The 13104-nt window shown below is 45.0% G+C and overlaps 1 protein-coding gene across 7 annotated transcripts in view; it reads left to right on the forward strand.

Annotated features, from left to right (window-relative positions):
- The window catches only part of exd3 (exonuclease 3'-5' domain containing 3), a 188093-nt gene that overhangs the window by 94833 nt on the left and 80156 nt on the right, over positions 1–13104 (forward strand). For all 7 annotated transcript variants that reach the window (XM_063073914.1, XM_063073915.1, XM_063073919.1 and 4 more), the window contains 5 exons: positions 3571–3721; positions 4231–4444; positions 6146–6255; positions 8300–8510; positions 11777–11922. In XM_063073914.1, coding sequence (XP_062929984.1) covers positions 3571–3721; positions 4231–4444; positions 6146–6255; positions 8300–8510; positions 11777–11922 — 832 coding nt within the window. The remainder of the gene's footprint in view (positions 1–3570; positions 3722–4230; positions 4445–6145; positions 6256–8299; positions 8511–11776; positions 11923–13104) is intronic.

Here is a 13104-nt window from a genome sequence, read left to right on the forward strand (position 1 = left end):
AAGAAATGATACAATATTCCTCCGGTGTGATATCACAGAAACACAGGACAGACCAAGACTGAAAAACCAACAAAAACCACATAATTATAACATATAATTACAACAGTGCAACAATACCATAACTTGATGAAGAACAGGCCATGGCACAGTAAAAAAGTTCAAAGTCTCTCGAAAGTCCCACATCTCACACAGACGGGAGAAGGAAGAAAACTCTCCCTGCCATGCCTGACCACAGTCCGTCTCTGAGTCGTCTGAAAACTTCAAGCTCCGATCAGCCCTCCAACACGAAGTACCGAGCACCATCTCTGCCGAACGCTTCGACCTTAGCCTCGGTCGCCAGCAGCAGGCAAAGCCGGGGATTTTGGGGCCTTCCCTCCGGAGATTCTCGATCGCACAGTAGCAGCGGCAGTGAACCGGGCATTTCAGAAATTTCTCCATATGTTCCTCTGTGCGTTCTCACGTCTGTCTCCATCAAATCAGAATTGTGCACGGCATCCTACTTACAAATACGATATCATTTCACCAGAGAGCTGCGTGCGCTGCGTCGCGCCGCTATCTTCTCCTCCCGCCCACTATGTAGTGATGAATCAGCATGCAAAACGGAGATTGAAAATCTGGCCTGGTGGTGCTCTAACAACAACCTCTTATTCAATGTCAGCAAGACCAAGGATGTGCTTATTTGCTTCAGGAGAAGGAAACCAGAGGTCCATAAGCCACTCCTCATCAGGGGTGGAGAGCGTCAGCAACTTTAAGTTCCTCAGTGTTATTATTTTGGAGAACCTGTCCTGGGCCTAGTTTGTAAGTGCAAATATGAAGAAAGCAGAGCAGCATCTCTGATTCCTTAGGAGTTCACAAAGATTCCACGTGACATCTAAAACTGTGACAAACTTCTATAGATGTGTTGTGGAGAGTATATTGACTGGCTGCATCACAGCCTAGTATGGGAACACCAATACCTTTGAGCAGAAAATCCTACAAAAAGTGGAGGCAGCCCAGTCCATTGTGGGTAAAGCCCTCCCTACCATTGAGCAATTCTACATGAAACAGGACAGCAGCATCAATCGTCTGGGACCCCCACCATCCAGGCCATGTTTTCTTCACACTACTGCCATTAGGAAGAAGGGACAGGAGCCTCAGAACTCACACTACCGGGTTCAGGAACAGTTATTGCCCCTCAACCCTCAGGCTCTTGTACCAAAGCAGATAACTTCACTCGACTTCACTTTCTCCAACAGAGAAATGTTCTCACAACTATGGACTCACTTTTAAGGACTCTTCATCTCATGTTCTTGATATTTATTGCTCATTTATTTTCTTATTTGCTCAGTTTGTTGCCTTTCATTGATTCTGTAATGGTTATTATTCTATGGGTTTATTGACTATGCCCACAAGAAAATGAGTCTCAGGGTTATGTATGGTGTCACATGTGTACTTTGATAATAAATTTACTTTGAACTTTGAAGATGGAAAACATACATGAACACCAGCCTGCTGTTCACAAAGACATGGCAAAAATTGCCACAGCAGAATTTTAAAATATTCTGGCAATTCCAGGGAAAAACAGGCATCTGTGTCCCAGGGACAAATTGATTATCCTGGAGTAATGAATGACAGGATGCATCCAGTGCAAGCAAAAAGTGCCTCATCAGTAATCTTGTAGGAGAAGCTTCCAGTTTTGGCCTCTGGAAAGTGGGGAACCCCGAGCAGAATTCTGCTGCATGGTTGGAAAACACTCCCTGATCCAAAATGTCACTATGCCCATGAGTCTCAAAGCATGGAGCACATCACATTAACCCACTGCAGCAGAACAGATCATTTCTCCACTTGGCATCTCAGATGGCAACAGAAGGCTTTTCATTGCCACTTGAAAGGAGATTTATAAAGCTCAAGATCCTAATGTGCTTTTCCCAACCTGTTGCACCACTTTCAAAGAATTGTGCATAGGTGTCATCCATTCTCTTACCACTTGTTTGCTATTTTTATCCCTAGAGACTTTGGCTTTTCTTTTGAGGACATTTCTTCTCTTTTCTCATACACTTTCACTGGTTCCTTTCTTATTTCTTCAGCTTTCTAAATACAACATGTTTCTCTCTTGTATTATCATCTTCCAGATTCTACCAAATAGTTACCCTTAAGGGTCACTCGTCTGTTCCTTGAGTTGGAAACAGGAAAATCCAAAAATGAAAGGAAAAGCTCAGGAATTGAGTCAGAGACTGTGCCATCTATAGTACCTTTACTAAAGATCTTCCCAAGCTGCTTTCTGTAAGAACTCTGGTTCCTCCATCGCAGTCACATCGTTCTGATGATGCTTTCCACTTGCGTCTTTCTGTATTTACCATATTTGACAGCCTTCAGCCAATTTTCATCTATTCCCTGCACTTCTACTCACACTTCCCTCTCCTCCAGGCTACAGCAAGGATTGAGTTCCCCTGGTTCCCACCTTCCACCCCAGCACCATCTGAGTTTAATGGTCATCCTCCTTGGCATTTTCTGTGATCTTCAACAAGATTCCACCTCCAGATTCTCTTAACCTTCATCACTTTTTCAGTACTCTGAAGGGACCATTTCCATTGGTGTCTCCCTGTCCACATTTCCATCTCCCACCTACCACTCCCACTCAAACCACTTTCAACAAGCCCAACATATCTTGAGGAATGACACCTTACCTTCTATCTCAGCGCATTGTAGCCTTTGAGACTCAGTATTGGGGTAACTTGCTTTATCAGTTGTATCTGATCTACCCAGTTCTAATCTGAGATTATCCTCTAATATTAAGTCAGTTATAACCTCTCCACAATTACTCACTGATTTTCCGAGCTTTTCCAGCATTTCATTGGATTCTGGTTTTAGGCATGTCCCTTTCTGCCTGGGATGGAGAATTTCTCGATAGGCTGCGTTTGTTTTCCTTCAGGCTCAAAAGGATGTGTCAGGTCCTGATAGGCATACCTAGAATTGAAGAGAATAGATAGTGTATTGTGGTAACCATTTCCTTTTAGCAGGGGTATCTTTAACCAGAGGGCATAGGCTTATACCACAGTGTAGGAGTCAGAGGATATCTTTTGCATCCAGAGGGAATCTATATTTGTATTTTCTGAGGTGGTGGTGGGGGTAGGGGGAGGTGAAAGGGGTGGAGAACAAGATCAGAGTTATGAAGCAGAGAAACAGATGCTTCAGTTCATCATGTCCATACCGGTCCTCCAGTCTTTAGATGACTTTTTGAAAAGCCATGGCAGGGAGTGCTTGTATAAGGGATTAGTATGGTTAGGAACTTGATGGTTTGTATGGATACAGTGGACTGGAGCATCTGTTTCTCTGCTTCATAACTCTGATTTTGTTCTCCTCCCCCTTCGACCCCCCTCTCCCTTCCCCCTTGCTCCCCCCAATCCCTGCTTGCATTCTACCCATCACTCCCTCCCGGCCCCTGCATTGACCCTGCTGGCCCCTCACAACTTACTCACTATCCCTTGGCCCTTCCCCTCCTTGGCTGCCCCCCCAAGACCCTCATACCTGGCCACCCTACCCTTACCCCCACCCCCTTTCAGCCTCTGTGCTTAATTTTTAAATTTACAGTTACAGAGATGGTGTAAAGAACAGTTCCAAAGAGGAAAGTGGCCTGGAGAAAGAAAAAAAGAAGTACTACCAGCTACCAATTTCCACAGGGTGTATTTACATGGTGGAGCATTTGGATCAGTTACAGAGCTGTTCATCTCGGATACTACAGGTCAGAGCCACAGAATGCTTATAAAGCAAGTGTGACTAGACAGTCTCCTTTTATTCTATCCAATTCTTCTGTTCCTTATGCCAACCTTTTCTCTTTTTCTCCCTTACCTAACACTTCCCTTGCGTGCTTTATTCCCATTCCTGCCCCAACTCCTCCTCCCACACTCCAATCCCCCCCTCCTTTGTCACCCTGCCCCCTTCCCTCTCCCTCCTATTCTTTCTTCTGTCCCTCCCCTTTCTTCCCCCTTTCTGCCACCATTTCTGCCTTCCTCTCCCACTGCCTTCTTCCAACTTGTACTCTCTTCAACCACCACCCACTGACTTCTTCAGCACTTTCTGCTGCACTCTGTCTACTTCCTTTACTGATGCTCGCTACCACATCCATCTGATTTTTTACGTATACTTTTGTGAATGTTACCTCCCATTTTCCCCTTTCCATGGGTTAATGTTGCTTCCTGACTATTATTTAATCTATCTGCCTTGATAACGATATCTGTGTTTCTGTTGCAGGCTGATGGTGTCGTGGGCATTGACATGGAGTGGAGGCCCACGTTCCTAGCATGGTCCAAAACCCGGGTGTCGATCCTGCAGATTGCTTTGAAGAATTGTGTTTACCTTCTGGATCTGCCTCAGCTGGCGAAGGAGTCAGAATCCCTGGGCCGGGAATATGAACTTGAGCAGTTCATGCATTCTTTATTCAATAGTAGAACTATAACTAAGCTAGGTATTTTGAACAAGAATGGCTTTTCAAGAATTTGTGCAGTATTTGTTTCATTTTTCAAGCTTTCTCTGTACTCCCTACTGCTTCTATTCTTGCTGTTCTCTATGCTTTGACCCATTTCCCATTGTCCTTCCCCGTCACCTTGCAGTTGTGTTCCCATGGTCTGGTCCTTTTCCAGCAGGGAACCCAGAAAGCAGTGCACCAGTTCCCTTTGGTGTCCCAAGTGGTGGTGTTGTCATACAGGTTCCCTGGCTCCCAATAAACTCAGCTGGAAAATCAGTTGCCAGTGTACATGTTGCTGGGTTATAATTATCCCATACATTTTAAGCTGCAATCCAAGTTTACACTGTATTCCAGCTACTTTTCTGCCTCCCATGCACCCTCAGCTGGTAACCCAGTTATCACTGTGTTCCAAGCAGGGTGTATAAGAAATGCAAGAGAACACTTAAGAAGGAAATCAGGAGGGCTAAAAGAAGACATGAGATTGCTCTAGCAGATAAGGTGAAGGAGAATCCTAAGTATTTCAATCGATATATTAAGAGCAAAAGGATAGCAAGGGACAAAATTGGTCCTTTGGAAGATCAGAGTGGTAATGTATGCTTGGAGCTGGAAGAGACGGGGGAGATCTTAAACTGATTTTTTGCATCTGAATTTACTTGGGAGACAGCCACAGAGTCTGTAGATGCAAGGCAATGCAGCAGCAAGGTCATAGACCATGTACACATTACAGAGGAGGAGGTGTTTGCTGTCTTGAGGCAAATCAGGGTGGATAAAAACTCAGGACCCTGGGACCCTGTGGAAGGCTGGTTCAGAAATTGCAGGGGCCCTAGCACAGATATTTAAAACATACTTATCCACGGGTGAGGAGCTGGAGGATTAGAGGATAGCAAATGTTGTACCATTGTTGAAGAAAGGCTCTAAAAATAAACCAGGAAATTATAGGCTGGTGAGCCTGACATCAATAGTGGGAAAGTTATTGGAAGATACACTGGTCCACTCACAGAATGTCCAGTCCGCTTAAACCTAACTTTTTTTTTACTGGTCCTTGCCAAGTGCCTAATCATGCACATTCCAATGTCCCCTTGTGACAATGGTGCACAAAATGTGCTGATTGCCCCGCTCGCTTCTTTTAAACTCTCTCTTTCTCTCTGCACAATCCAATGATTCCTCAGGACTGTGGCACAGAAAATGATGGTAGTGTGGTCTCAGTAAACTCCAAGCTGGTGTTCTTGTTCTCAATGAACACCCATCTGTGCTCTCACTTTGCAGGACCATATCCTAGTTTACTTCTGACTGGGGTCCTTCTTGCAGGATATACCTGATTAGTTCCCAATATTCTCCCATCTGGAGTTCCAGTTCTCAGTGTGTTCCCACATCTGTAAACCTTGTTTTGTTTGCACTCTAAGCAGGGCTCCCAGTTCCCAGTTTGGTTTTGGGCAGTTGGATGCAGCAACCTGCATCCACGAGTACTGTACCAGAATATTGCGTTTGAGCCATCTTGTTTACATTAACTTACTTGCTTTCAGGCATTGTATCAGTATCAGTCATGATGGTGAACTGAATTTATACCAGAGACCGCACACTAGTTTTCCATAGTCACGCCTCATGCTATGTACATGGCCCATACTACTTAAAGGAGGCATCCTACTCAATAGCTGGATCCTCCCAGTTGATATAAGAGGCTTTGTCATCTTGTCTTTACAGGTTATGCTTTGGCAGGAGATCTACATGGTTTGTGTACAACTTACCCTATTTTGAAGGATGTGGTACGGAATACAGCTGGCATTCTAGACCTCCTAAATGTGCATAAAGAGGTTTGTTAATAGTCTTCAGCTTAAACCTTTTTTTTAAACGAGAATTAGCATTGGTCTTCTCCGTCCTTTCAGCTCACGTGGTCCATGACTACGAATCTTGCCGTCTGCTCCTTGCCACAGAATGTCATTCAAAAGCTATTGCCTACTACAGCAAGACTGCTGAGGCGTGAAGTCACATTGCTGACTTCCACAACTCACTGAATACATACACAGAGGGCAGATATTCCATCAATGTACAGTTAACTTATCGCGGCCCAGTCCTTGATCTTGACTTCGGTCTTTCCTTTAAGAATCAAGTGGATGCTGGTGTGCAACAGTAGAACCCTTGAACTTGCCACTAATGTATACAGTTGTCAGCAGTTACCTTAGTCACTTGCTAACTGAGAACATTCAACTGAGGGGCTGTATGACACTGGGGTTTAAATTATCAAGTCATAGGGGTGATCCAAGTTCTGCCCAAGAAATGACTGAGAAAACCCCTAAGAAAGCTGATAAATTTATCAATTCTTCAAAAAGCATAAATTGGAGGAGTGCACCTCTTAGTCCTACAAATCTGATTCATCAGTCAACAAGAAAAGGGCATATCCTGTGCCCAGCTACTCTTCCCAACTGTTTCCCATAACCCACATACACCACAGTTTGGCCTGGGTTAGGACTAAATATATTCAGTGATTCAATATTTACAACTGTCAGGCAGAGAATGCTATAGATCGATTGCATGGTAAGAGAAGAAATTACTTTCTTAAATTTATTCTGGAACTATGTTTCCTGGTTTGAGATTCTCCCAAGATTGTGAGCTCCTAACTGTCTGGTTCATGAACTGCTACAAAGATAGCACTTTGGTTCGGACAGAAATACTTCTTGACAGCTGTTATTGCAACTGGGCCGCCCTCTTTAAAATCTGGCCCTTTATTGGAAAGGAAATTAGAAGGGGTGACCTAGCCATATCCTGTTTACTTTTTCCTGATAAGATGGCTGTGTCCAGTTGGATCCCTTTACTCTGGTTGAAATCAGCAAAGTTACAAATGCATCTTTGGAATTAGGAACATTAGGACCTCTATGAACAAACCTAATAGTGCAAATGCAGATGCGGGGAATCTGAAATTTTAAAACTGCTGAAACAACTTGGCCTTTCATACCAAAGAAGGCAAGGTACACTCTTCAGCAAATGCTGCCTTCCCTGAATGTTTCCAGCATTTTCTGTTTTTATGGGCCTTATAGTGCATGTTAGGAGACTGATGCAATTGTGACCCAAGAATTCAGAAAATGCAGTGTTGTTATGGCCTGTTCCAAGCAATATCTTGCAAGCAGCATAAAGGCAACTCAAGGAAGACAAGATTATATCTTCTTTTGGAAAGGGAACCAGGAAAAAGAGTATCAACTTCAAGGAGTGGTTTGCCACCTAGAGTAAATTCAAGCCCACCTCACTGGAATCATTAAAGGCCTGAAGACTCTTCACTTCAACTTGATAGGAGCTGTCATCCATTTGCCAATGTAGACTCCAGCTCTTCAAATAGATGATAAGATCAAGAAGAAATTTCATTCACTGTTGGTTAATTCTTTTCTGGTATTTCAAAGAGGATGGGAAATGTATTCTGCTTGGCAACTTTAGTGTCAGAGCTGGAAAGAATATCAGTTTCTCAAATAAAATCGTTGGCAGGTAAGGAGAAACATTAACTTAATTGGCAAAATTCTCCCATTCAAATGTACAGAATGTGAACCAATCAGCACCTACACCCTAATTTCCTTCTGACATATGCTGTGTATATTAGCTATTCATTGACTCTTGGGCAGCTTCTCAGGATCCTTTGTACTTTTCTGACTATGGGTGCCACAAACTGCAATCACAGACATCTTACAGTGTTCAGGTCCTTTCCATTTGGTGATCAAGATAAAATTGATGCCAATGGCCAGATCATGGGGACTCCATAATATTACTTTATGCACTCACACTCTGTCATGACAATATTATCATCCTCTCTTCTGGGAGACAAAGTATTCACAAAAAAAGTCTCACTGGTTGATTGAAATGTTTTGTGTTCAGCTGCAGAAAGTTCCAGTTCACAGAAAGGATTGCAAGGGAGCGGAGAACATGCTTGTGTCGGTCAAGAACAGATTGGACTCTGGCTGCAAACAGCAAGAGAAGGGTCTCAGTCTACTTGTGCATTACGTTTTGGGAAAACCACTAGATAAAACACAGCAGTTATCCAACTGGGAGAAACGGCCTCTCTCGTGCCAGCAGATTGTTTACGCAGGTGAGTAGCTTGTGCTACCTTCAGCGGCCCAGTGTTGTATGACAGAATGCACTGAGAGGTCTGAGTGCCCGAAAGTCCCTCCTTCTCTTCATTGACTGAACTGCTTTAATCTGATGTAAGAAGCATAACTGAACTGCAATTTTTAATGGTTCAAAGCAGATGTAGTTCTAGAATCGGAGCCATACAGAGTGGAAGTGGTTTCTTAAGCCCACTGTCCACGTAAGCCATCACATACAAAATACTGGAAGAACTTAGTAAGTCAGGCAGTGCCTATGGAGGGGAATAAACAGTCGATGCTTTGGACCGAGACTCTTCATCGGGTCCTGACGCTCAAAATTTCCAACATCTGCAGAAACGCTTGTGTCCATGTAAATCATCAACAATTTACACAAACAGTATCTCATTTTCCACAATTCTCATCATCACCCCCCACCCCCACATTGTATCACTCACCTACACAATAGACCCAATTTACAGTGGCTGATTAACCTACCAACTTGCATGTCTTCAGGATGTGGAAGGAAACCCACATATTCACAGGGAGGTGGTTCAAACACCATGCAGGATTAGAATGGGATTACTGAAGCTGTGGGGTTGCAGCTCTGCTGGCTCGGCCCCCCTCCCACCACCACCACCACTGGGCTGCAAGTTTCATTTTCTGGGCTTTCGTTTATCTGGTTGCATTTTGAATGTGAAAACTATTGAGTAGTTGAGTGGAGTACTGTGTCTGAAGTTTTGATAAACAGCCCCTGTGGTGTCAGTTTTGGTACAGTTATCACTATGTTATGTCAGAGCCTAATTTCATGAATTCGAATCCCACATGCTAGACTCCAGCCCAGCCCTATCCTCACACTCCACTTCTACAGTGACTGATTACTGAACTATCAGAGGTGCAAGCTTTTCAGGTAAGATATTAAACATTTTATGACTGCCCACCCCACCACAGTTTGGTTGGACGAACAGGTAACAACTTGTGACACCTCCTCCCCTTTCTCGAACTCTCTGCCTCGATCTCTGGAGACAGTTTGTCTACTGATATCTTCTATAAACCCACTGATTCTCACAGCGACCTGGACTATACTTCTTCCCATCCTGTCACTTGTACAAATGACATCCCCTTCTCTCAGTTCCTCCTTATCCGCCGCATCTGCTCTCAGGATTAGGCTTTTATCCCTTTCTTCAAAGAAATAGGCTTTCTTTCCTCCCATCAATGCTGTCTTGCCTGCATCTCTTCCATTTCGTGCACATCTGCCCTCACCCCATCCTCCCACCACTCCACTAGGGATAGGGTTCCTCTTGTCATCACTTATCACCCCACCAGCCACCACACCCAGCACATAAATCTCTGCAACTTCCATCATCTCTAAGGGATCCCACCACCAAACACATCTTTTCCTCCCACCCCCTCCAATTACTGCAGGGATCACTCCTTACACGACTCCCTTCTCCATTCATCCCTCCCCACTGATCTCCCTCCTGGTATTTATCCTTACGAGTGAAACAAATGCCACATCTGTCCTTACACCTCCTCCATTCAGGCCCCAAACAGTCCTTTCAGGTGAGGCGACACTTCACCTGTGAGTCTGTTCTGATCATCTACTGTATCCGGTGCTCCTGGTGTGGCCTCCTGTATATGTGAGATCCGACAAAGATTGGGAGACTGCTTCGCCAAGCCCCTTCACTCCATCCTCCACAAAAAGCGGGATCTCCCAGTGGCCACCCATTTCAATTCTATTTCTCATTCCCATTCCGACATGTCACTCGATGGCCTCCTCTACTGCCACGATGAGGTTGGAGGAACAACACCTTATATTCCATCTGGGTAGCCTCCGACCTGATGGCATGAACATTGACTTCTCAAACATCTGGTAATTGTAACCCCCCCCCCCCCCACTTCACCATTCCCCCATTCCAGTTTCCCTCCCTCACCTTATCTCCTTACCTGCCCATTACCTCCCTCTGGTGCTCCTACCCCCTCCCTTTTGTCCATGATCTTTTTTCCCCTCTCCTATCACATTCCCCTTTATCCAGCCTTTTATCTCTTTCGCCAATCAACTTCCCAGCTCTTTACTTCACATCCCCCCCTCCAGGTTCACCTATCACCTACCACCTTGGACATCTTTCTCCCCTCCTCACACCTTTTTGCTCTGACTTCTCATCTTTTGACCTGGTCCTGCTGAAGGATCTCGGCCCGAAAAGCTGACTGTTTACTCTTTTCCATTGATGCTGCCTGGCCTGTTGGGTTCCTCCAGCATTTTTTGTGTGTTGTTTGGATTTTCTCATGTTTGGGTGCTAACCACTCTATAGAGGTTATTTTTAGTATTTGTTTTAGGATCAGGATCAAATGCAGACTTTGTTTGGACACCATGTTTCAGTTCCCTGTTCTTTTGCAGTTATGTGTTTCCTTAGGTAATACATATTGGCTGATTTCAGTCGACAGTAGCTCATGTGTCAGTAGCATGCAGGCATTGATCTGTTGAATGCATTAGTGCTTTGCTGAGCTATTCTGATCAGAAGATTTCTGAATGAACAATGAACCCATATAGACTACCTCATATTTTTCTTTTTTGCTCTCTTTTTGTGCGACTAATTTAACTTGCATATTTTTAATTGTAATTTTTAGTTTTTTAAATTATGTATTGCAATGTATTACTACCACAAAACAACACATTTCACAACAAATGCTTGTGCTATTAAACCTGATTCTGATTCTGAGCGTACAGGTTTCATTGCTCACCAAGTTGAGCTGTCATGGTGTTCCTCATTTCTCACCATCATGTGTGAGTCAAGGCTTTGCTACAATTGCATCTGCAGAGAACAGAAACTAAAAGAGGAAATGCTGGATGGTCAGGCAACATCTGCAGAGAGAGGAAAACAGATTAATGACCTTGCATCAGAAGCAGGCATTTCTCTCACAAACTGGAAAAGCTGATTATCTGATTTTTTTTGTATTTAGTCCTAAAGGCCATAGCTTCTCATCTGTGGTGACTGGGATTGGGTTACGGTTGTCCATGCTGAAAACTGATGCATAGGAAGTATATACAAGTAGCTTAGTTACTAAAGATGCTGGTTTAACTGAGTCCATTTGGTGTTGGTGCCAGTAGACTGTGTCCTTATTGGAGTCAATATTCATAGAAATCTACACCAATGAAACACTGTAATGTTTTTGAAACTCAGCCTAGTGAGGTGCAACATCTTCTGGAGCTGCAGAAGGAAGATATAATTGAAAGGGAGTGTAAATAAAGAGGTGATTTTTGTGTCTGCAGCGACCGATGCATACTGCCTGCTGGATCTTTATGATGCCTTGTATCAGGACGTGGAGCATTTGAACTGCTTGAATTTGAAAGTGGAGAAGAATAGAAAGGAAAATAAACCAATGAAAGGCAAGAGCTGTGCAGCCACTCTCGTCCAGGTAGGAGCACAGTTTTTCATAAATCATTACCTAAAACACAATTTGCAAGAAATACTCAGCAAGTCAGTGGGGAGACAAACAGTGAACACTTCAGGTTGATGCAGCTCCCTTCAGCAAGTATAAAGGTACAACAGTAATTTTGTATATTTTTGTTTTTTCCCTTGACACTGCTGTTTCTTTTTGCTAAATGCATTGTATTTCAAGGGATGGGGAGACGGTGGAGAAGGCACTGATGGACAGGAGTGGGGAGTATGGACGGGAGGACAGGCAGGATTAGAGAAGGAGGGAGGGAGGAATGGAGAGGACAGGGAGGAGGAAATGGAACTGGGGTGGGTTGGGGAGGACTGCATTGGAGAGCAGTGGGGGTGGGGAGGGCAGCAATGGAGAGCCGTGGGGGAGGGGAGGGCAGTAATGGGGTGCAGTGGGGGAGGGGAGGGCAGTAATGGGGTGTAGTGGGGGAGGGGAGGGCAGTAATGGGGAGCAGTGGGGAGGGGAGGGCAGTAATGGGGTGTAGTGGGGGAGGGGAGGGCAGTAACGGGGTGCAGTGGGGATGGAGAGGACAGTAATGGGGAGCAGTGGGGGAGGGGAGGGCAGTAATGGGGTGCAGTGGGGAGGGGAGGGCAGTAATGGGGTGTAGTGGGGATGGAGAGGACAGTAATGGGGAGCAGTGGGGGAGGGGAGGGCAGTAATGGGGAGCAGTGGGGGAGGGGAGGGCAGTAATGGGGTGTAGTGGGGGAGGGGAGGGCAGTAATCGGGTGTAGTGGGGGAGGGGAGAGCAGTAACGGGGTGCAGTGGGGATGGAGAGGACAGTAATGGGGAGCAGTGGGGAAGGGGAGGGCAGTAATGGGGAGCAGTGGGGGAGGGGAGGGCAGTAATGGGGAGCAGTGGGGGAGGGGAGGGCAGTAATGGGGAGCAGTGGGGGAGGGGAGGACAGTAATGGGGTGTAGTGGGGGAGGGGAGAGCAGTAACGGGGTGCAGTGGGGATGGAGAGGACAGTAATGGGGAGCAGTGGGAAGGGGAGGGCAGTAATGGAGAGCAATGGAGGGGTGGAGAGATCATTTCTCAATAAATAAATGAACAAGTATAATGTTTTTATGTTTCTTTAATTGGGTATTCTTTATATAGTTTGGGACTTGCGTGAAGATCTGATCACGTTTATGCAGAAACAGAGAAAATTACACA

Source organism: Mobula hypostoma, chromosome 21, assembly GCF_963921235.1.
Source record: "Mobula hypostoma chromosome 21, sMobHyp1.1, whole genome shotgun sequence".
Taxonomy (NCBI): Eukaryota; Metazoa; Chordata; class Chondrichthyes; order Myliobatiformes; family Myliobatidae; genus Mobula; species Mobula hypostoma.